Below are 24,349 nucleotides of genomic sequence, written 5' to 3'. Positions count from 1 at the left end.
AAGCTTAGCAGTAGCCTTCATTCTATGTATATGCCTGCTTATTAGGGCTTTCACACACACCCCAAGCGGCATTATTACAAAGTCAGCTTAATTGCCCCCAACAATCTGGGTCCTCATTTTACCTTCCTCGGAAGGATGGAAGGCTGAGTCAACCTTGAGCCTGGTGGGACTCGAACCTGCACTAATTGCAGGCAGCTGGTGTTACTTAAGGAGGCATTAGCCCACTGCTCCACCAAGGCTCTTTTTATATGCCCGCCAGTTGCCAAGCATCTGAATTTGGATCACGTGACTATGGGAATTCCGCAAGGGTCATAAATGTGGAAAACCGCCTAAGTCCTTTTTTTCCAGTGCCGTTGTCCCTTTCGAACGGTCACTCAACGAATGGCTGTAAGTCGAGGACTACCTGTCAAGCGGGTTGAATGTCATCAGTGCGCGCTCTTCAGTGGGGGAAGTGAAAGCACATCACTCTGCATTGGTCCTCTCCCAGCTGGATTACCGCAGTCTGCTCCGCATGGGGCTCTCCTTGAAGAGTATTCGGAAGCGAGAACCGGTACAGGACGCGGCAACGCCGACTGTTCTGGGGGCCTCCTTGGCTGGCCCTATTTTGCTATTTTAGCCACTGCCAAGCCTTCTTGTTACCTGCTCGGCCCAATTTTAACAGTTTCATTTCGTCTTTTCAAATTTTTATAAGGTCATCAAAATATAAAACATAAAGGAAAATGAAAAAAACAACAACAATGGGAAACTAGAGGAAGCAAAAGGAAGGTGTAAAAGTACAAAGTTGAAACTGTCAGGTTGTTACCTTCCGCTGTGCTAAAAAAGAGCCGGAAGTCAACGTTTCCCCCCCCCCTTTTTCCCCCTCCCTTTCTCCTCCTTTTACTTTCCCCTTCTCTTCCCCCTTAATAGCACATTTTCTCTCCCCTTCCCTTTTTTCCCCTTCCTTCCAGTTTCCCATTCTTTTTATTTCCCTACCTACGTTACATTTTGATAAAACTCTTTGAACAGTTTTTAAACTGAGGTCTGCGGAAGGTCTCTTCGAACCGGAGCGAGTGGGACGGGTCAGGTGCATTGGGGCTGAGTGCGATACCGTTGTGGCGTGAGCCGCCAGGGTTGCCGAGTTTGCTTCCAGGTCCATTTCGAGGTGTTGGTAACCACCTTTATTATTATTATTATTATTATTATTATTATTATTATTATTATTATTATTATTATTATTATTATTATTATTATTATTTATTATTATTTATTATTATTATTATTTATTATTCTCTGTGGGCGCCCCGGATTTATGGAATCGGTTGCCGGTTGAGCTCCGGATGGCGCCTGACCTTCGCTCCTTCCGGCGCGATCTAAAGACGTATCTCTTTGAACAAGCTGGCCTGGCCTGATGGGATGGGGTTGGGTTTTTATTACTTTTAAATGTGTTTTAACCTATTTAAGAGTTCTGGGCACTTTGTTTAATCTTTTTTAATTTTTGTATTCTGTCTTTTTAACATGTATTGCCCTGTTCACCGCCCTGAGTCCTTCGGGAGAAGGGCGGTATACAAATAAAATTATAAAATAAAATTATAAATTATTATTAATTATTATTATTATTATTAATAATAATAATAATAATTTATAATTTTATTTTATAATTTTGTTTGTATACCGCCCTTCTCCCGAAGGACTCAGGGCGGTGAACAGGGCAAACATATAAAAGTACAAAGATACAAAAGTTAAAAAAGAATTAAACGAAATGCCCAAGCTAAAACAATAGGTAAATATATTTACAACAACAATAAAATCCCAACCCATCCCCCATCAGGCCAGGCCGGCTTGTTCGAACAAATAAGTCTTCAGATCGCGCCGGAAGGAGCGAAGGTCGGGCGCCATCCGGAGCTCAACCGGCAACCGATTCCATAAATCCGGGGCGCCCACAGAGAAGGACCTCCCCCTGGGGGCCACCAGACGACATTCTCTGACCGGTGGCACCCTGAGGAGGCCCTCTCTGTGGGAACGCACAGGGCGGAGGGAAGTAAAAACTTAAAACTTTAAAACTCTCCGTGGCAGGGGACCAGGCTGACCGAGGAACCATCTTGCTCCAATGCCATTAATCCCCACCACCGCTTGCTCTGGCCCAGGAGACCTTTTCCAGACCTCAATACAATTGTTAGAAAGAAAGAAAGAAAGAAAGAAAGAAAGAAAGAAAGAAAGAAAGAAAGAAAGAAAGAAAGAAAGAAAGAAAGAAAGAAAGAAAGAAAGAAAGAAAGAAAGAAAGAAAGAGAAAAATTAAGCCGAGCGGATAACAAGAAGCCTTGGCAATGGCTAAAACAGGAAAATTGAGGATACTTTTAACAGCACCAAACAACTCCTGTCTATCCCGTATCCTTGGAAAGGACTCAAGTGCCAATTCCAGTCTATAAACATCGGGCTGATCGTGCAGCCAAGCAAATAATAAACACCACCAGAGGGGGAAAATACAAGCCAAATTGCCTAATCATAAGATCGGCAGCTTGACTTTATAGATCATTTACTTTCAGTAAAAGTTGGCCTCTTACAATCACTGAGTATTAACATATGGTAGTAATATAGGGGTTCCTACCTCAGCAGGCAGTTGGACTAGAAGACCTCCAAGGTCCCTTTTTAACTCTGTTATTCTGTTAACACTGGACTTCCTTGATTCATTTCCAATACGCTTCCTTCAATGCTTTCTTTTTAAAATAAATTGTGAACGCCCGCTGCCAAGTGAGTCATTGTTTATTAAGTATTTGGCAGCGTTAAATCCTGGGCATTCCTGTCTGCTCAGTCCTGGAGCCATTCCCCCCCCCCTCTCTCTCTCTTTTTGGAAATTCCAGTCTTGGAATGAAGAGTGGCTGAGATACTGAAAATAAAACAGACCCTGAAAGTGGAAGGAAAAAAAAAAGACTTTTCCAAATATGGACAAGGAAGTAGTGACTCAATCTCCTTCAGATGATTTCATACAGTAATAACTGAATGTGATCGAGGGAAGATTTGTGCAAATTCATGCCTAATTTTTACTCGGGTACTCTTTCGAAGAACGTGAAAACGAAATAGGAGAAAGTGGCATACCAAGAAAGAATTTTGTAATACCTTGGAACATAAACAAGATGGTGATTCTCTGAAATATTACTGAAGTACAGCTTAGCCCCGACCAGCTGTGCCCCCTTAACTGCTTCCTACATCCAAAGCTATAACTTCAGCCCATTGTTTAGGTTGCCCCCACTCAAAACTGGCTGGACTCCAGATGCTGTTCATATAATAGACTATACTAAGAAAATTGGTAATAATGAACAACATAAATATTATTTTATTATTATTTATTAAATTTTTATACCGCCCTTCTCCCGAAGGACTCAGGGCGGTGTACAGGGCAATAAATATCAAAATACGAAATACAAAAGTTAAAAAACATTAAATAATTATGCCCGATGTAGTACATTGGTTAAAATCCATGTTAAAACCCCAGACCCCAAACCCATCAGACCAGGCCAGCTTGTTCAAATAAATAAGTTTTTAGATCACGTCGAAAGGAGCGAAGGTCGGGGGCCATCCGGAGCTCAACCGGTAAGCGGTTCCACAGGTGTGGCGCGCCCACAGAGAACGCCCTCCCCCTGGGGGTCACCAGTCGACATTCTCTGACCGGTGGCACCCTGAGGAGGCCCACTCTGTGGGAGCGCACTGGATGGAGGGAGGTTGACACCGGCAGCAGGTGTTGCCGTAGGTAATCCGGACCCATGCCATGTAGGGCTTTATAGGTCATCACCAGCACCTTGAATCTCACCCGGAGGGCAACTGGAAGCCAATGCAGCTCACGGAGCATAGGTGTAACATGGGAGTATTGGGAGACCCCCAACACAACTCGCGCGGCTGCATTTTGCACCAGCTGAAGCCTCCGAGTGGTCCTCAAGGGCAGCCCCATGTAGAGAGCATTGCAGTAGTCTAACCGAGAGGTCACGAGCGCATGAGTGACTGTACGCAAGGCATCCCGGTCCAGATAGGGCCGCAACTGTCGCACCAGGCGAACCTGGGCGAAGGCACCCCTAGTCACAGTTACTATATGATCTTCTAAGGAAAGCTGTGAATCTAGGAGGACACCCAAGTTGCGAGCCCTATCTACGGGGGGTAATAACTCAACCCCCATAGTAAGAGGTGGAATAATCTGAATTTCCCGAGATGCCGGCACGCACAGCCACTCAGTCTTGTCAGGGTTGAGCCGAAGCCTGTTCCTCCCCATCCAGACCCGGACCGCCTCCAGGCAACGGGACATCACGTCAAGGGCATCATATACCAGCAATCCTGGACTTGCGATTCCAATTGAGTCCAAACTCACAGTTGTTAATTGAGTTTTGCCCCATTGTATGACCTTTCTGGCCACAGTTGTTAAGTGAATCACTGCAGGGGTTAAATTAGTAACGCGGTTGTAAAGTGAGTCTGGCTCCCCCCATTGACTTTTGCTTGTCAGGAGGTCACAAAAGGGGATTACATGATCCCGGGACACTGCAATCGTCATAAATAAGAGTCAGTTCCCCCAAGTATCTGAATTTTGATCACATGACCACGGAGGTGCTGAAATGGTCATAAGTGGGAGAACTGGTCCTAAGTCACTTTTTTTCAGTGCCATTGTAACTTTGGGTCACTGAATGAAATGTTGTAAGTCGAGGACTGCTTATACTGCAAAACTTTAAAGGTATTGAATTCTCAAAGGCCCCGTGAAACGGTTCCAAGTTTCAATCAGTTCGGTACAATCATGGGTGATCAAGGTCCACTCCTAGTGAAGACTGTTCCATAAAACATTTAAAATACCTAAAAACATTTCTCCCACCTCATAAAAAAATGGGGAAGCCCATTAGCAATTTCCCCTCGAAGATCACCTCAACCTGGTCAGCCTTGGTGTCATTATTGTTGATAAATATTTATTTAATGGCACACTCTGATATTCTTCATTTTTGAACCTAGAACCAACTTACAACTAAGGAGAAATTTCCTGACAATCGATCAGTGGAATAGCTTGGCTCCAGAAGTTGTGGGTGCTCCAATACTGAAGGTCCTCAAGAAGAGGTTGGACACCCACTTGTCTGGAATGGTATAGGGTCAACTGCTCGAGCAGTGGGGTTAGACTAGAAGACCTCCAAGGTCCCTTCCAATTCTGTTATTCTTCCTATTTCTCTGCTATAAGAGCTTCTGGGGCTGCAGGAGGCTCCAGCTTAAAAAAAAAATGGGCTTGGTTTCCTCGTATTCCAGCCTCACCCGAGCGAACCCACAATCCATTGTAAATCTTTTCTTTTCTTTTTTGAAAAAGAAACCAAGATAGATTTTAACAAGATAAGTATGGTGTTTTTAAAATTTTGCTGTTTAGTATAAGTTGATTCAAAGCAAAAACAAAAAAAACTTCCTTAAATTTGCCTTGACTCTTGCGTTTAAGTCCGTCAGAACTTTGAACAGTTGCTAAGTGACCGGTCGTAAGTCAAAGACTACCTGTAGCTGTAATCTGGTTTTAGAAATACAGGTAATGCTCAACTTACAACCATTCTTCTTAGTGACCGTTCAAAGTTACAACAGCACTGAGAAATGTGACTGATGACTGTGGCAGCATCCCCAGGGTCACATCAACAGAATTCGGGCACTTGGCAACTGGCTTATATTTATGACGCTTGTGCTGTCCCAGGGTCATGTGATCAGCGTTTGTAACCTTCCCACTGGATTGGGGGAAGCCAGATTTGCTTAAGGACCACACAATTCATTTAACAATTGCAGTGATTTGCTAAACTGCGGGCAAAAAGGTCATAAAATTAACATAACTCACTTAAGAGTTTGACCCTGACTGGCTCAAGGTTGACTCAGATTTCCATCCCTCCTCGAGGTCAGTAAAATGTGGACCCAGATTGGGGGGGGGGGCAAGAGGCTGACTCTGTAAACTGCTTAGAGGGCTGTAAAAAGCCCTATGAAGTGGTATATAAGTTGCTATTGCAATAGGTAGGTAGGTAGGTAGGTAGGTAGGTAGGTAGATTAGATAATAATAAGTTGGAAGGGACCTTGGAGGTCATCTAGTCCAACCCCCTGCTCAGGCAGGAAACCCTATACCATTTCAGGCAAATGGCTGTCCACTCTCTTCTTAAAAACCTCCAGTGTTGGAGCATTCACCGCTTCTGGAGGCAGGTTGTTCCACTGGTTAATTCTTCTAACTGTCAGGAAATTTCTCCCTAGTTCTAGGTTGCTTCTCTCCTTGACTAGTTTCCATCCGTTGCTTCTTGTCCTGCTTTCAGGTGCTTTGGAGAATAGCTTGGCTCCCTCTTCTTTGTGGCAGCCCCTGAGATATTGGAACACTGCTATCATGTCACCCCTCACCCTTCTCTTCGTTAAACTACACATACCCAATTCCAGCAACCGTTCCCTATAGATAGGTAGGTAGGTAGGTAGGTAGGTAGATAGATATTGAGTGAGTGAGTGAGTGAGTGAGTAGTGGCCAAAATTGTGGAAACCTTTTGGGAAACGTGTACAGTAGAAATGCCACCTTTAGTTAAGTTTCTACCAATTTTTTTCCCAATTTCTTTATAACTGTAGCCTTGTTCACTTAATAATTCTATTTTACCTCACTTTCTGGGCGACTGGTCAACTCTTTGCACCATTACTTTAATTTTATTACGTTTTACAAGCTCAGTAAATGAAAGAACACAAAAAAATCCAGCCAGCTTGATAGCGATCACATAACCCACTGAGAAATGTCCTCCTCTCAGCTTCAAAACAGGACATCATTAACTGAATCCTACTGTGATCTGATTGGCTCATTGCCAAAACAAGATGACACCTGATTGGCTCTCTAAACACTCATGCTCATTGGCTACAGTCAGATGAAGGAAAGCTAACTGATACCAACCTAAGCAAGTTGTGCTTCCTTTTCTGGTTATTTGGCTATACCTTTTTCATAGAATACAGTACAGATAATTGAACAAATTTTGTTGCATTACATTCTTGATTAAATTATCTTTCCATTGATATATAATTTTATGGTGCTACTCCCCCCCAAAAAGTGGTGCTATTAGCCATCAAACCTCAAAAATACACTTTTTCCCAAAAGGTTTCCACAATTTTGGCCACTGCTGTAGATTGATATAGAGCCATGGAGACGCAGTGGTTAGAATGCAGTATTACAGGGTAGTTGTGCCAACTGCCAGAAGTTCGATCTTAACGGGGCTCAAAGTTGACTCTGCCTCCCATCCTTCCAAGATCGGTAAAATGAGGAGCCAGATTGTTGGGGACAAGAGGCTGCCGATAAACCGTTCAGAGAGGACTGCAAAGCACTGTGAAGCGGTACATAAGTGCTATTGCTGTTGCCTTGCTTAACAGCAGAAACTTTGGACTCTGTTGTAGTCGTAGGTTGAGGACTACCTGTAGATAATTCTGTTGCTTTCCTGTTTGTAGGATTACTATGGAATCACATTCCCTGCTCCTGCGAACCTGACCAGCAGAGACGGAGCCCTTGCTAACAACCCTTACTCAGGTGAGGCAATGTACAGGTGCGGCTGTGGACCTCCGGTGTCCATGCCAGGTTGCCTGTTGCTTAACTGTTGCATTGCGCTGGCTACCATGGTGGACGTCCATTCCTTCCTGTGCCTTTTCCATCAACCCCAAGAAGACCAAAAACTTCAGAGTCATATTTGATTGTCAATGCTGCAAACATTGACATGTTTTTGCACTGACAATATAAGACAGGGCTATTCAACCTGTGGTACGGGTACCCCCTGTGGTACATTGGCACCTGGCAGGTGAGACGCGACCATCCTAGAAAAGTGGTAGCGGGGGAGGGGAATGAGCTGAACCGGTGGCAGCACCGCACAAGCCTGAGCGAGAGACGGCTGGAGCTGCAGGGCTGTCAGGGCTCAGCGGTAACGCCAGGATCAGCCTTTCTTCGGGGCTGTCAGGGCTCAGTGGAAGCGCCAGGATCAGCGCCAGGCTCCAGCTGGAGCTTGGCACTGATCCTGGCACTTCTGAGTGCAGAAGAAGCGCCGATCAGCTGGAATGTTGCAGCATCTCCAGGGTCTTGTGATTTACATTCAGATGCTTGGCAACTGATTCATATTTATGACGGTCACAGTGTCCCAGGGTCATGTGAAGTGACCAAAACCTGCTGCAACCACCCAGCAGAGGGGGAGGGGGAAATAAAAACCAAACACCCACCCCACCCCACCCCTGCTGCCAATCCTCAACAGAAATACTCGCAACAATGAAAACCTCGGATAGGAGGAAGAGCGCCCCCGGGTGGGCAGGCAGGTGTCTTGCTCGGCTGTGGCTTGGGGGGCACTTTTTCAGTGCCATTGTAACTTCGAACAGTCACTAAGTGAACTGTTGTAAGTCGAGGACTACCTGTACTTCATCACTTTTTTGGGGGGTCATCAAGTTTTTGACCCCTTGCTAGGCGGCTGGTGGTACTCGGATGTTGCCATATCCTAAAAGTGGTACAATGGGTGAAAAAGTTGAAAAGCCCTGATATAAGAGACAGCCTGTTACTTTAACTTCTTTGCTTTGAATCCCTGGGGGTGGGGGGGATGTTTTGAGAAGATAAACCGTGCCTCCCACTCCCAATCCCCTGAGACGCCGCAGTAAGATACCATGGTCGATGGTATCGAAAGCCGCTGAGAGGTCTAATAGGACCAGAACAGAGGAATGCCCCCTGTCCCGGGCCCTCCAGAGATCATTCACCAGCGCGACCAATGCCGTCTCCGTGCTGTACCCGGGCCTGAAACCCGATTGGTACGGGTCTAGATAATCCGCTTCATCCAGGACCAGAGGGAGCTGATGCGCCACCACACTCTCAACAACCTTCGCAAGAAAGCGAAGGTTGGAGACAGGACGAAAGTTGTTCAATACAGCTGGGTCCAAGGCAGGCTTCTTGAGGAGAGGCCTCACCACCGCCTCTTTCAAGACGGCGGGGAAGCTACCCTCACTCAAAGAAGCCGATATAACACAAGCTTTCCCATCGTCTGGACTACCTTAACTCCTCTCGTGGTTTTCTTCTACACACACTTTCTGTTGAACCTTCCAGAGTGCAGAGCAGGGGGTGTCCGACCCTAGTGAACTTTTAAGACACGTGGACTTCAACTCTCAGCGTGGTTGGCTGGGGAATTCTGGGAACTAATAGTCCATAGGTCTTAAAGTTGCCAAGTTTGGAGAGCCCCGTTCTAAATGCTTACAGGTGTGATAAAAGTAACACAAAGCACAGAATTGCGAAAAAGTGGCTCGGTGTACTGGTGGAAGACTTGAAACAGCACGGCGGGCTGAGGAATTCTGGGAGTTGAAGTCTTAAAATTGCCAGGATTGCACACCCCTGGTATAGAGCCTCAGCAGAGTAGGCAGGAACCAACATGGGGCAACTGAGATAAATGGGGACAAGTTTCTTTGGACAGTCCCAAGTATTACAGGCGGGACCAACCAGCCATCAGAAGGCACCTGGTGGGTCCAGTAATGAAAACAGTAAGAGTTTAATAGACCTTTTAAACAAGATTGTGTCTCAAAAATCAACCTGTTCAATCATCCCAAAGAGGAATCACCATAGTCTTTTAACATCCTGACCCATGTTTTTTCGCCGTTGTTGTTGTTGCTTCCTTCTTCCCGTCTAGGTGATATCGCAAAATTTGGCCGTGGAGATTCAGCTTCACCCGCACCCGTAACCACCCTTGCCCAGGCTCAGCAGAACCAGACGCAAGCCCACCACACAGCCCAACAACCCTTCCTCAACCCCACGTTGCCACCTGGGTACAGCTACACCAGCTTGCCGTATTACGCCGGCGTGCCAGGAGTTCCCAGTGCTTTCCAGTATGGCCCCACCATGTTTGTAAGTCTCAGGTTCCGAACTGTGGCTGGGCATTGGCTGGGATTCTCCCACAACTGTCGCATCGGAGGGGTCTTTGGTATGCCCTGAGCTGGGTTGTTTCCTTGCAGATGTTTCATTACACCACTAGGGAACATCATCAGTGCTAGAAGGGAGTGGGGTTTGCGGGGAGGAGGAGGAGGAGGATAAGAAGGGGAGGAAGGCTGTGGGGTTCTTGGTATTCTCTGAGCTTGGTTGTTTTTCTTGCAGATGTTTCATTACCCAGCTTTCTGAATTTGATTGTTTTCTTGCAGTTGTTTCCTTACCCAGCTAGGGAACATCATCAGTGCTAGAAGGGAGTGGGGTTTGCGGGGAGGAGGAGGAGGAGAAGAAGAAGGGGAGGAGGGCTGTGGGGTTCTTGGTATTCTCTGAGCTTGGTTGTTTTTCTTGCAGACGTTTTATTACCAAACAAGGGAACAATTCCACTCCTAGCACTGATGGTATTACCCAGTTGTGTCAGGAAATGCCTGCAAGGAAACGACCAAGCCCAGAGAGCCCCAAAGACTTGACATTCAACCCTGAGATACAAATATCCTCCTCTTATCAGTGTTGCACCTGAAGCACACGGATTCTTGAAGGATCTCTTGGGTTGCTTTGTGAGCATGGAGTGAGGGAAATGGCGCCCTAATGGTGGTGTGACTCAAGAAAGGCAACTTACCTGAAGTCTGTGAAGAGTCATGTCAAACAATTCTCTTTTGGGATAGTCCAGGGGTAGGCAACCTTGGCTCTTTTATGACTTGTGGCTCAGGAATTCTGGGAGTTGAAGTCCACGAGTCATAAAAGAACCAAGGTTGCCTACCCCTGGGATAGTCGATGTGAGTGGATTATACTCAAGAACGGACCACCATTCCAGAGAATAAAAACCAGAAAGTACCATTACAATTTAATATTTATAGCTTAGGGTTGAAGTGTAGAGTCCTTGGTGCTTTCTGAGCCTGGTGGTTTTCTTGTGGATGTTTCATTACCAAACTAGGTGACACCATCAGTGCTGGGAGCCCCACTGACAGAGCAAGCCCCTTACGTGGAAACAGAGAAAATCCCCACTCCCTGCTAGCACTGATGGCGTTCCCTAGTTGGGTAATGAAACGTCTGCAAAGAAACAACCAAGCTCTGAGAGCACCAAAGACCCCACAGTCCTCCTCTTCACAACCCCACTCCCTTCTAGCACTGATGTCGTTCCCTAGTTGGGTTAATGAAATGTCTGCAAAGAAACAACCAAGCTCCAAGAGCACCCAGGACCCCACAGTCCTCCTCCTCCTCCTCCTCCTCCTCCTCCTCCTCCTCCTCTCCAGAACCCGCCACTCCCTTCTAGACTGATGATGTTCCCTCGTTGCATAGTGAAAAGCCTGCAAAGGAGCAACCAAGCTCAAAGAGACCAAGGAGCCTGCAGAAACGGGAAGTGCTGCTGTGGGCAGGCAGAAAGCTGTGAGCAACTTTCTCATTCATGCCACTTTGCCAAGGGAACTACTTAACCTGTGCTCTATAATCCCCTGCACACCTGGGCATACCAAGAGTATGTCACCCTTTTCTTCAAATCTAAACAATTGGATTGCTCTCAAAGACTTGTTGTTAGTTGCAAAGTCGTGTCCGACCCTTCGCGACCCCATGGACAACCTTCCTCCAGGCCTTCCTGTCCTCTACCATCTTCCAGAGTCCATTTAAGCTCACACCTGCTGTTTCAGTGACTCCATCCAGCCACCTCATTCTCTGTTGTCCCCTTCTTCTCTTGCCCTCAACCTTTCCCAGCATTAGGCTCTTCTCCAGTGAGTCCTTCCTTCTCATTAGGTGGCCAAAGTATTTGAGTTTTAGCTTCAGGATCTGGCCTTCTAAAGAGCAGTCAGGGTTGATCTCCTCTAGGACTGACCAGTTTGATCGCCTTGCAGTCCAAGGGACTTGCAGGAGTCTTCTCCAGCACCACAGTTCAAAGGCCTCAATTCTTTGGCTGAATTATGTTGTCAGTCGAGGACAGCTTGTACTTGATATGCAGTTTTTGTGGTGTCTCCATCGCTAGCTTCTTAGCTGTGTGTCTGAGTATCTTGCGAGAGGAGCTCCCAGTGACACACACACACACACACACACACACACACACACACACACACACACAGAGAGACAGACAGACAGACATGATTGTGTTTCTTCAAATGCTGATCCAAAGATGCTTTTTTCCCCAAAATGCAACTGAGCTTTTCTTGGGGTTTTTTTCCTTGAAAATATTCCGTTCCTCATCCAAGAAGTTTCTTCATTTCCTTTGAAGGACCGAAGAAGCTTCTTGGATGAGAAATGAAACGTTTTCAAAGGGAAAAGAAACTTAAGTCCAGTTTTTGCCTTTTGGGGAAAAAAAAGGCACCACTGGGGCAACCAGGAGACTCTCCATAGACATATCTCAAGTGCTGACCTTTCTCTCTTTACCTGCCTCAGGTCCCCCCAGCCTCGGCCAAGCAGCACAGTGTGACCTTGAATGCCGCCTCCACGCCCTTCCAGCAGGCCGGCAGCTACGGCCAGCACGGTTATGGAGCAGGTGAGGACTCTGCCAGGCAGTGGCAGGTGCTGGGGGCAGGGGGGGGGGCATGTCTCCCTGTTTGGGCAGGGCTGAACGACCATTGCCAACCCAAAGGTGCTTTTTTTCAGGAGGCAACTTGACTTGCTTGTTTTTCCTTTGAAGACGTTTCGCTTCTCGTCCAAGAAGCTTCTTCGGCTCTGACTGGATGGTGGGGGAATGGCGGGATTGATATTCGTTGCAGACCGCTGGTCCTTTGTGCTCTTTTGGAGTCGTTGAGGCCACCTGGAGGTTGACCTGTCTCCTCCAGGTCACCGGCCCAGTGCAAACGGGCCTGGAGCCTTCTTGGCTGCAGGATGTTTTCTGCCCTGGGTCCCTTCGCTGTTGAAGACAGAGGTTTGTGGAAATCCCTCCGTACCCCCACAGATTACAGGAACCGTTTGCGCTTCAGTTGGAGAGGGAGACGACACAGACTCATCCCCATCAGCCTGCGCCTGTCTTCCGCAGCGAAGGAACCCAGGGCAGCAAAACATCCCGCAGCCAAGAAAGCTCCCAGGCCTCTTTGCACTACTCCGGTGACCTTGCAACCGACAGCACAAAACTAGGGTCCGGTTTATTTACGCTCTTCAGTGTAAATACTCACTTGGGATCCCCCATGTGTGCCTTGAGTGTCGAGCTACCTCTCGATGTGCTGATGCCCTTTTTGTGATTTTCAGTTAATTGGGCATTCGTTTACTTTCTCCCGTGCTTAGTTTTCAAGATGGGTATAGAGATGATAATAATAGTAATAATAGCTATTATCATTTATACCCGAGGAATGCTAATTTTGGACACTCCTACCCTTTCTGGCTGCTGTGCTTGGTGCATAATTGCGATTGTGACAGCAACCGTGGCAATAGTCTGCCTCCTTCCTCCCCTCAGGTTACGATGACCTCACCCAGGGGACGGCGGCTGGAGACTACAGCAAAGGGAGCTACGCTACCGCCTCCCAAGCACAAAACAAGTCATCTGGCAGTGTAGCAGGGAAAGGTAATTGGGGGGGCCCTTTTTTTTCTAGCAGAGGAGAAGATTCGTAGCTCAGGGTCGGACTGTGGGGTCTTTGGAGCTCTCTGAGCTTGGCGGTTTTCTTGCAGACGTTTTACGCCCTGACTAGGTAACCTCATCAGTGCCAGAAGGGAGGGGGGGTTGCGGAGTGGAGGAGGAGGAGGACCGTGGGGTCCTTGCTGCTCTCTGAGCTTGGCGGTTTTCTTGCAGACATTTCACGACCTAACTAGGGAACCTCATCAGTGCTGGAAGGAACAGGGTTTTGCATGGAGAGGGAGGAGGACTATGGGGTCCTTAGTACTCTCTGAACTTGCCTGTTTTCTTCCAAACATTTCACGACCTAACTAGGGAACCTCATCAGTGCTGGAAGGGAGAGGGGCTTGTCCTTTGTTTATACATAAGTGGCTTGCCCTGCCAGGGTTGGTGGGAAGTGTTCTCGCTACCCAATCAAGGAACTTCCAACTCAGGTAAGCAACAAATCAGCAAAGAGCCACCCAGTCAAGGAAACCAGCAAGACCACGCCCACCAACACCGACAAGGCGGGCCATTTGTAGATAAAACAGAGAGCAACACACACACCCCTCCCTTCCTTTCCAGCACTGAGGAGGCGACCTGGTTGGCTCGGAGATTTGACAGCCCCTGTCCTGATGGTGTTCTGGAGGGCATTGGGGACCCAGCATTGGGCATCTTGTTTTACGTCGTGTTTTGAGAGTTGTCTTGCTTTTATGCTGTCCTGTGGGACCTAAGTCAAATAAAATAGATAATAAAATCAACAGCAGGTACTGCAAATAGACGCTTCTACTGGTATGGAGAGAATGGCCGTAATTTAAGAATTGGGATTCAGCCCAATTGTAGTTGGTTTGGTTCATTGGTTCGTTCATTCATTCATTCATTCATTCATTTTCTATAGATTTTAGTGCTCCGTGGACAAAAAAAAGACAGGGTAACAATAGGCAGGAATAATGCATTTAAAATTCCAGTTTGTTCTCTTTGGATGAAAAAGAATACAGTTTGTTTTCTTAAGGCAGAAAGGGACCATCAACTCCGCTGCACTCCGTGACCCATGTGGCTCTTCCCCTAGAAGGGAAGCAGCACTTGTAGCATATCAGAAGACTTAAGGTCCGAATAACATGGCTGCTCATCGTTCTTTGAGCTTGTGCAGTCATAGGAAGTGTTCTTGCCCACTGGCTGTTTGTGTAGCTGACACAACTCTCTGCCTCTCACACTTTGTCCCCAGGTGTTTCTGTGACCTCAAGTAACACAGGTGTGCCTGACATTACTGGTTCTGTCTACAACAAAGCTCAGGTGAGTTCAACACTTTTGTGTCCAGATTGATTTTGTGTTCGGCTTCAGCATGGGGGATGGTCCCAAGGAGACTGTGATCCAAAAGATCAAGATGGCAGCTACAGAGCAACATGACTGAAGCTCCACCTGCATTTTGTTTGTGTCCTTGCAGTCATCATCTTCATGTTTTGGACCATACCCTGTCCTGGTGGCATTTTAACATCTCATCTCACTCTCTTAAAAAGTTTGTAAGCCAAGAACCAGGTGGTGATCTGTCCTGCCTGGCCCTGGAAATGTTACGACCCAGGTCGCCTAGGTAGAGGCAGAGCTCGGTAGAATCCTTTGTTGCTTGTTAAATTCCACCACAGAACAGCCCTACAATACCTGATAAAGGCTCCACCCCACACTACCCTGAAGGCAGCACCCCACAGTCCCACAAACTACAGCTAGTAAGCAGTAGACCAATTTGCAAAGGCGGAGTCCAAAGACAAGGTGCCAACTCATGGGGCAAGGCCAGGGTTCAAGGTCCAGAGGGTAAGACGAGTCCACGAGGCAAAGACAATCCACGGGGCAAGGCACAAGGCACAGGCAGAAACACAAGTCAAGGCTGAGTTCTTCCAAGGCCGGGGGAGTGTAAGCCAAAGCAATGACACACTGACGTCCCCTAAACTCTGCTGAAGATGCTACCCAGCTTTGATAACGAAACGTTCGGAAACCAACCCACAAGCTCGGAGAACGAACCTCCCCACTCATCCTCCATCCGAGCTACAGATACTGACCACTATCGCAAGGAAACAATTGTTCCTAACCAGACAAACTCCCCCCCTCCCCGCTCTTCTCCTTAAGTCAACCCACGCCAGGTCTTCCTTGTGAGGAGGGGCTGGGTGGCCGCCTCTCCAGCAGCCTTGCAGACCTCCTTTGAGCTTGCCTCCGCTCTACTCTCCTTGCCCTTAAATCAGGTGGGGGAGGCAGCTGTTGGTCATCAGAGGGGATCGGCTGCCTCTCGGCACCACTGCCTGCCTGCAGCTGATCCTCCCCCATGTCAGTGAGGGCAGGCAGCTCTCCCTCCAGTGGACCACTTCCCCCAATGCCCGAGGGGCCTGGCCTCTCCAAACAGGGCAAGGGAGATGTGCCAACCCGGTCAGATGGTTGTTGTTGTTGTTCTTCTTCCTCTTCTTCTTCCTCCTCCTCCTCCTCCTCCTCCTCCTCCTCCTCCTCCTCCTCCTCCTCCGTCTCCAATGTGGCCATGACAGGAAACCTCTGAGTAGCCCTTCTCTTCAGCCCGCAGGAATTCAAACTCCAGTGCTTCTGTAACATCAGTTTTCTTAAACCCAGATAGTCCTCGACTTACAACTAGACTTGAAGCTCAAAATTTCTGTTGATAAGCGACACTGCCAAGTTTGGCTTCATTTTATAACCTTTGCCACAGTGGAATCAGTGCAGTTATTAAATACGTAAGTCAGTCTCGCTTTCCCCCATTGACTTTGCTTGCCAGGAGGTCACAAAAGGGGATCACATGACCCCGGGACACTTCAGCCGTCATAATTCCGGGCCAATTGCCAAGCATCTGTATTTTGATCACATGGCCACGGGGATGCTGCAAATAGTCATAAATGTGTAAAACGGCCGTAAGTCACTTTTTTCCAGTGCAATTACAACTTCCAAGGTCACTAAACAGAACAGTTACAAGTTGAGGACTACCTCAACCTATGCATAAATTGTTCTGTACCAGCCTACTACCGGCCCTGCAGATAAGGCAGGGACAACCCCTTTACAAGAAGGCAAGAGGCTGGAACTAAGCCTGCCAAGTTTATGGACACAAAAGCAAACAGAGCAAAACAAGACACGAACCATGAAACAGGAGCTATTCAAACAGTTGCCTTCAGCAAACCAGCCCTCCCACGCATTCCCCTTTTAAACAGTTCAAGGCGTGGCTTCTCTCTGCCTCCTTCCGAGGTGCCCCATTGCCTTCCTCTGTTTACTCCTGATTGACTGCCTCCTGCGTCGGGCGTCCTTGAACAGGGCCAGCTGTGGGTCATCTTCATCCACGCTGTCAGGCTCACACAGCTGGGTCTGCGTTGTAACCAGATGGGAGGGGCCTGGCTGAGGGCTCTGCGGAGCCTCATCAGCAAGCTCTCCAACACCCCCCTCCTCCTCCTCTGAATCGTCCGACCCAACTGCCGAACCCACAGGCCGACCCTGAATCACAACATAAATATAAAGATATGTCTAAATATCCATGTAAATGCTCAGCAAGCGGTAGGGACCACCAAGCCTTGAAATTAGTCAATCAGGTAAAACTGTAACCAACATCCTAGTGGGCTTTTTTTCACCCAGCCCAAACTGAGAACAAAGTCGGCATCAGGGACCTTCTCGGGTGGGTTTCCTTCGGAGAAAAATTGTCCCGCTCTTCATCCTCTGTCTGGCCTTCAGATGGACAGGAGGAGCCTTCTCTACCTCCACTCCAGCCCAGTTGCACGAACCTCTGGCTTTTTAAAGGGTGCATGATTCAATTTTCACTCCAGTTTCTTCTTCTTCTTTTTCCAGATTTTTGACAAGCAGGGATTCCACGCCGGGACCCCGCCCCCGTTCAACCTGCCCTCCGCCCTCGGTTCCACAGGGCCTCTGAACCCGGGGGCTGCTCCTGGCTATGCTCCGGCGCCCTTCCTCCATATCTTGCCTGCGCACCAACAACCACATTCCCAGGTGCTGCACCATCATCTTCAACAGGACGGGCAGGTGAGTGGCCGGACGCCTCTCGGTTGCCTGCAGTCGGGCACTTTTCTAACCCCAGGTTTTCTTTCTGGTCAAATGGGTGATTTCAACATAGGAAGACAAAAGGGATGGAATTACAGGATTTGAGCGGGTGTCTGCTGCTCCCTCTAGCTTGCTTGTGCTTCACTGCTCTGTGGGAAGGAGTGCCATGAACTGTGGGGAAGGGGAACGAAGGGGGGAATGCTCGGGGAAGCGGAAGTAAGTTCTGTATCTCCTCGAGATGCTGCCTCAAGGTCACCCAGCTGGAAGAAGGAAGGGGCCAGTACCAAACTTCACTTGGACTGACCCTTTTGGAAACAACTTTGCCTGAACCTGATTGGCTACATGGTGTGGGCGATGAGAGACAGCTAAGGGAGGGAAGAGTTGGCAGGCGATTCTCAGTTCTGGCTTTGCATTACCGCAGTACACTTGACTAGTTGTGGCAGGCCTGACAGAGGGAGTAAGAACCCTCATTTTTGGGAAAATCACAAAACTTCCACGTTGTGTTGGGGAGGAAATTAAACCTAGGGCTATTCTAGTCTTCACCTTTTGCTCAGGGGACAGGAAACCACCGTAGGCCATCTAAAGATCCTGCTGGTTCTTCTCTCGGTTTTCTGCCTCCATCAGCTCTCCGTATTCGTAACAGAGAGGAAGATCTGGGGAAGCCTCTCCCTCCAAATCTGGTGGCTCTGCTTAGAGAGCATCCACAGATCTTCTTCCAACTGTTTAGGGTACTCAAAGATTGCACCAAGAATTCTGGTGCTGATGGGACGTCTTCAGAACAGCCACCTTCTCCACACAGTTAAAACTTACCAGGAAAAATTGGGACAAGTCTCAGGATGCACCCACACTGCCCTAATGCTCCAACACTGGAGGTCTTTAAGAAGAGATTGGACAGCCCTTTGTCTGAAATGGTGTAGGTTTTCCTGCTTGAGCAGGGGGTTGGACTAGATGACCTCCAAGGTCCCTTCCAAGTCTGTCGTTCTGTTCTGTTCCATTCCATTCCATATTTCCTATTCTGTTCCGCTCCGCCCCGCCCCCATCCAATTCCATCCGAATTCTTCTCCATTAAGGGTGTAGGATGACCCTCCACGTGAATTGAAAATGCACCCTACAAGGTGTTTATGCAGATTCTCTACTGTCCAGGCCCTGGTTGCCCCAAAGTTTCTTCTTTTTCCAAAAGGCGACTGGAATTTCTCGGGTTTTGATGTGAAAATGCTTCAGAACTGAAGAAGCTTCTTCAGAATGACAAGAGTTGGACGGAACTAATGCCCTGGTCAAGCAGGAGGTCCTATACCATTCCAGAGAAGTGGTTGTCCAATCTCTTCTTAAAAGTGTCAAGTGATGGAGCAGCCACTTCTTAAGGCAGGTTGTTCCACTGGTTGATTGTTCTCACTGTCAGGAAGTTTCTCCTTAGTTCTAGGTTGCTTCTCTCCTTGATCAGTTTCCATCCATGGTTTCTTGTCCTGCTTTCAGGTGCTTTGGAGAAGAGGTGGACCCCCTTCTTCTTTTTGGCAGCCCCTCAGATATAGGAACACTCCTGTCATGTCCCTCCTAATCTTTTTCATTAAACTTGACATACCCACATTCCTACAACTGTTCTTCATATATATATTATGTTGTATATAATATGTTTTAGGTGTGTGTCATGTATGTTTCACTTGGAGAGCGGGCAACTAAATTACATTTTTGACGTGTGCTGTTGCGCCCACACAGTAAAAAAATGTCAATAAAGATTCTTATCTTAATATTTTTTGCCTCCAGGCCCCTCATCATCCTCCTTGCTCTTCTCTGTCTTCTTCCTGGAGTCTTAACATCGTTTTTATACTGTGATGACCAAAATTGGATGCGATATTCCACGTGCGGTCTTACCAAGGCATCACACAGTGGTAGCATCAACTTCTTGTCATCTTGGACGAGAAGCAAAACATTTTGAAAGGGGGGGGGGAAACCCAGAGCGAGCAAATTGCCTTTTGGAAAAAGCACCTTTCAGACCTCCTAACAAAGGGCCTAACACGCTGTGATCAACCTGGGGAAATCATAGGAAACAGGAAGACATTGTAAGAGAGAGAGAGAGAGAGAGAGAGAGCATCGAACCAGGGGCAGTTGAGGAACACCTGGGCCCGACAAATTTTATGTACTGTTTTTATACCTTTAATATTTTTGATTTATAAACCGGCCGGAGGAGATGGCTGCTCCCTTAAGTAAATAAATCATAAATAAAACCTTTCCCTCCGTTTCTCTGAAGGGTGGACCTGCCCAGCGCAACCAGCCAACCGCCCTGCAGCAGAAGTCTCAGGCTACAAAAAACACCTACGGGACATCTCCCTACTGGACGAACTAAGCTCCGGCGCAGAGGAAAGGAAGGGAGACGAGACAGTCTGGAGTAACTCAGTCTCCCACCCTCCACCGGAGACCGTCGTCGACCGTGGAGGGAAGAGGCAACCTTCCCTCTTCCTGGGAGAGCTCAGCTCAGCTCAGACACCCCGTGGGAAGAATTGGCAGCCACCCCCCTACTTTGTGATTCTTCCTGATTTGCTGTTTAATGTAAAATATTTATGTATGTATTTGTAAATGTAGTAGAGCCGAACGGGGGGTTCCTGCATGTTTCCTTCCGATGGCTTGTTTTATTTTCTTCCTGATAGGGAGGACTAAGCAGATCAGCTCCCCCCCCCTCTCTCAGGCCCTCTGGCAGCTTCTCTCTTCTTTTTTGTATAGTTTGGAGGATTTTTAGCGATTGTCCAAAGGACAAGAGTGTGCCACTTTTTAAACTACACACACATATTGGACCCTGGAAGCCTTTTCTGACTTTAAAAATAATACTTCACTCAGGCAAGCAGTCAGAGACACACGAAGGACGGAGTTCTTTCCTGTTCCTTGTTTTTTAAAAAATAATAATAATAATAATTTTGGCTTTTTTCCAAAGGGCCCTGGTTTCTTTGGCACTCCCCCATTCCTGCCAGACGGAAGGTTGAAGTTGTGGGCAGCCTACTTACAAATGGCAACGTTGCACTTTTCTTGGGACAGTTAAGAAATAAGCTAAGGGTTATTTGTCTCCCTTCACTCCCATCTTCCAGTGCTGCTTTCGGTAGCCAGAGCTTGGACTGCCAGCTTCTCCCCACATGGTGTCTGCCGATTCTGAGCTCCCTTTCCTTGACCAGGGCGCCCTCCTGCCTTCCACGGAAAACTCCCCTTCACCATAATGATGGTTTCAGAAATTTCATTTTATTTTTTAGCCCAAACCCTCCTCTAATAAAGTTCTAAGCATATCGACAAGTGTTTTGCGGTCTCCGTTTTCCAACCGGATTCGGCGGGTGGTTTGATAACTGACCTCTCTTAAGACCGTTCCACTCAGCAGCAGCAGCTCTAAGGAGCCCCATGTGCCACTGCCAAAGGTAGAAGCCAACTCCCCCCCCTTTTTTTTGGTAGAAATGAGTGTACGGAGAACAGAAACTTTCTACTGCGTTAACCCAATAAAGTATGCGGAAGAGATAGGTCTCTGGTGGGTCTCCGAAGAAGCGGAAGAGGTGAGTCTCAGAGGGTTCATGTTGGCATCTTGCTCATCTTGGGTGGATGGCGTTAGGGAAGGAGTTAATGCACAGGGATTGTTTGCTTGGGAAGACAGATTTATCAGCTTACCACTGATTGAGGGAACTTTTAGTGCTTCTCGACAAGGAGGTCTAGCACCAAGTGCCTCCAGAAATGGCAGAAGATGGATTTCAGTGGATTGTTGGCGATTCAAGAAACAACTACTAGTACTAGTACTACTATTACTACTCTCATGTTGGGAGTGCCAAAGCATTTCCATGTCGAAAGGATTTCAACGGTGACATCACCGTTGCCTGCAGGGCTCCCAGTTGGGGTCTCCTTTCAGGTCCCCATTAATTTGCCCGACAAAGTGGTACCCATTTATCTACTCGCAGTTGTCTGCTTTCAAATTGCTGGGTCGGCAGGAGCTGGAGCAAGTGATGGGAGCTCACCCCATCCCGTGGCAGCAACTGGGTTGTGCACGCGAGCCTGCCAATTGTCAGCCCAGCGTCTTAGCCTCATGAGCCTCCACACCTTTCCACTTAAGAAGCAGCAGATCAGTTCTGGGACTCGGCCTGAGGTGGGAAGCTTCTGGTTATCTGCAAGTCACATTTTGCTCATGAGGCTTTTCAAGTAATGGACTACAACAACAGGCAGAGGGAACTAACCTACAACGGCCGATGAATCCTCTGGACCATTACTGTCTTTCAGAAAGCACTAGGGTTGCAAAAGAGGCGTTTGGGAGTTGGAACATCATAGTTGTTCCAGATCTGAGAAAATGGGGAGTTATCAGATTGATTCTGGAGGGGATCGGCTCGTACCCTTAGGCAACCTATGCAGCATCCTGAATTTCCTTCCAAAGCCATCCAGTGTCCTCTGTCTGCTTTCCTTTCCAGGAGCCACTAATGTGGCAAATGTTTATCTTAATGTCAAGCTATATTTATTTTTATTTATTTTAATCCCATTTATATCCCGCCCTTTTCCGAAGACTCAGGGCGGCTTACAATTTAAGCACAAACCAAATATAACAGTGATGGCGAACCTTTTAGAGACCGAGTGCCCAAACTGCAACCCAAACCCCACTTATGTATCGTTGGGTGCTGGATGGGCGCGGCCCATTGGGTGGGCGTGGCTGCAGTGGTAACAGCAGACTGAGTGGGACTAAAAAGTTCAATCAATCAGTTCCAACTTTGCGAGATCTTTTTTTTTCCCCACGAGAAGTTGAAATTGAATTTTTTTTTTTGCACACAGCGGCGGAGGCCTAAAGCAAAAAGGTTTTATAAAACCCAGCTGAAGGCCTAGGACTGGGACGACGGCGCGCGTGCCCACAGAGAGGGCTCTGCGTGCCAGCTGTGGCATGCGTGCCATAGGTTCACCATCACGGCTATATATTATCATAAACTCAAAAGGGCACCAGAATTGCAACTGCTTTCACTCATTCCCTTTTGCCATTTTTGGCTATTGCTTTGTTTGACTTTGCTTGTGTAGCCGGGATTGGCCAAAAGGCTTTTGCGGGAGCCTGACTGGAGGAAGGAAAGGACAAGGCTCAAGCAGCTGCGGCCAGTTTGTGCACGATGGGCGTGGACCAGGGGGAAGGAAAGAAAAGGGGTGGGTGGGATGGTTGTTGTTGGGATTTTATGCATTCCCTTTCCTCTGAAAAAGAGGGATAGGGAGAGAGAGCGAGTGGAGTGCTTACTGCTTTCTTCCGCAGAGGGGATATTACGAGCGTAGGGAAGAGTGAGAGTAAGAAGAGGAAAAGTTTGCTGTGGTTTTAAACTTGGGTTTTAACTAGAAGGGAGAGGGGAGGAGAGATTTGGGATAGAGAGGCCTGGGGCGGCGAGTGCTGACAGAAGAGAAGGAGAGGCTGGTTGCTACTGCTTTGGAGACCAGCACCCATCCAAACTTTGGTTATCATCACTTGTGCAAGCTGAAGACATTGTGGGGAGTTGCCGTCGTGGGGCAAGCTGTTGCCGTGAGGCACTGACCATCTTTACTAGTGCTTCCTGCTGATACCTGGAGCCGAAGGGGTCTCCCCCCTTTGCTTTTCATGCAGCTGCTGCAAGTCATCGATTACTGTCCCCACAACTGCCGGGGGGCTGATAAACACTGTCGTACTGACTGCCACGGCTAAGGGACAGCCATCATTGGTTCCTGCAAACTGCTGACGAGAACCTGCCACCCTTCCACTTCGCATGAGCTCCCGCTAAAAGGGACATTCCACCAACGCCTTGAGAGCGCGGCTGCTGGGCGCGATAGAAGGGAGGGGGCTAGGAGGGCCTGGGCTCTGGCGGCCCTTCAGGGGGTAACGCTACATGTGGGGGCTCGTCCGGGATTCCCTGCCTGGCCCCTCTGCATTTAGTAAGAGGGGAGTTGCTCTCAAGCGGAGATATGTACCCCAATGCGGATATTAGGTGGCACGAAGAGCAGAATAGTGAAGTAAGGATGGGCGTAGTAACTGAAGTTACTGGTGATGTTTGGTCAGAAGAGCGAATTTTACAGATACTGAGGGTCCTTGTTCCGGATCAGATGGTGTATGTGACAAGATACGAGGGTGGATCGGGATTCCCCCATTTTTATGCGTTTCTGGAATGGAAGAAGAGTATTCCAGAGTGCTTTCAGGTTGAGAATCTGCAATTGACAGAAGATATTAGAGCAAGGGTGATTCTTCCCGATCGTGTGGGGCGAACCCTTGACCAAACTATTAGGCTTGAGGGGGTAACGCTACGCTAGCAACGATTGGGATCAGCTGCTGTGGTCCAGCTTAAATTTCTTTTCAACCACAGTAGTTTTCAACTAGCCAGGCAAGGAAAAAATACTGCCTTTGAGCCTATGGCTAGAAGCTGTGAAACCGACAATATCGGTCCAAAAGGTAGCAGGAGCCTTCAGTGGTATAATCGTTCCAATTTAAAACTGCAACCCCTTTTTAAGCTGATGGATTATTTTAGGAATGACGATCCTGTGTCTTGGCTGCCATTTTCACTGAGTAGGTTAACAATAAGAGTTGGAAGGGACCTTGGAGATCTTCTAGTCCAACCCCCTGCTCAGGCAGGAAACCCTATACCATTTCAGACAAATGGCTATCCGGTCTCTTCTTAAAAACTTAAGAGTTGGAGCACCAACAACTTCTGGAGGCAAATTGTTCCACTGATTGTTCTCACGGTCGGGAAATTAGTTAATTCCAGGTTGCTTCTCTCCTTGATTAGTTTCCATCCGTTGCTTCTTGTCCTACCTTCTGGTGCTTTGCAGAGTAGGGTGACGCACACACCCCTCTTCTTTGTGGCAGCCCCTCAAATATTGGAAATACTTCCAATAGACCTGTGGTGGCACAGTGGTTAGAATGCAGTATTGCAGACTAACTCTGCTCACTGTCAGGA

At 47.8% G+C, this 24,349-nt stretch overlaps 1 protein-coding gene across 5 annotated transcripts in view; it reads left to right on the top strand.

Moving 5' to 3' along the window:
- UBAP2 (ubiquitin associated protein 2) overlaps positions 1-20,723 on the top strand; it is a 145,781-nt gene extending 125,058 nt beyond the window's left edge. For 4 of the 5 annotated variants that reach the window (XM_081319241.1, XM_081319243.1, XM_081319244.1 and 1 more), the window contains 7 exons: positions 7,423-7,501; positions 9,618-9,832; positions 12,287-12,386; positions 13,287-13,394; positions 14,647-14,714; positions 17,241-17,432; positions 19,696-20,723. In XM_081319241.1, coding sequence (XP_081175367.1) covers positions 7,423-7,501; positions 9,618-9,832; positions 12,287-12,386; positions 13,287-13,394; positions 14,647-14,714; positions 17,241-17,432; positions 19,696-19,791 — 858 coding nt within the window. In that variant the 3' untranslated portion in view covers positions 19,792-20,723. The remainder of the gene's footprint in view (positions 1-7,422; positions 7,502-9,617; positions 9,833-12,286; positions 12,387-13,286; positions 13,395-14,646; positions 14,715-17,240; positions 17,433-19,695) is intronic. The other variant, XM_081319242.1, reaches the window with a different exon arrangement.
- The last annotated feature ends 3,626 nt before the right edge of the window (positions 20,724-24,349 follow it).

The sequence above is a fragment of the Vipera berus genome (genome assembly GCF_964194415.1).
Source record: "Vipera berus genome assembly, chromosome: 2".
Lineage (NCBI taxonomy): Eukaryota > Metazoa > Chordata > Lepidosauria > Squamata > Viperidae > Vipera > Vipera berus.
Note: the sequence above shows the minus strand (reverse complement) of the source record. Positions and strands in the feature narration are given on the sequence as shown.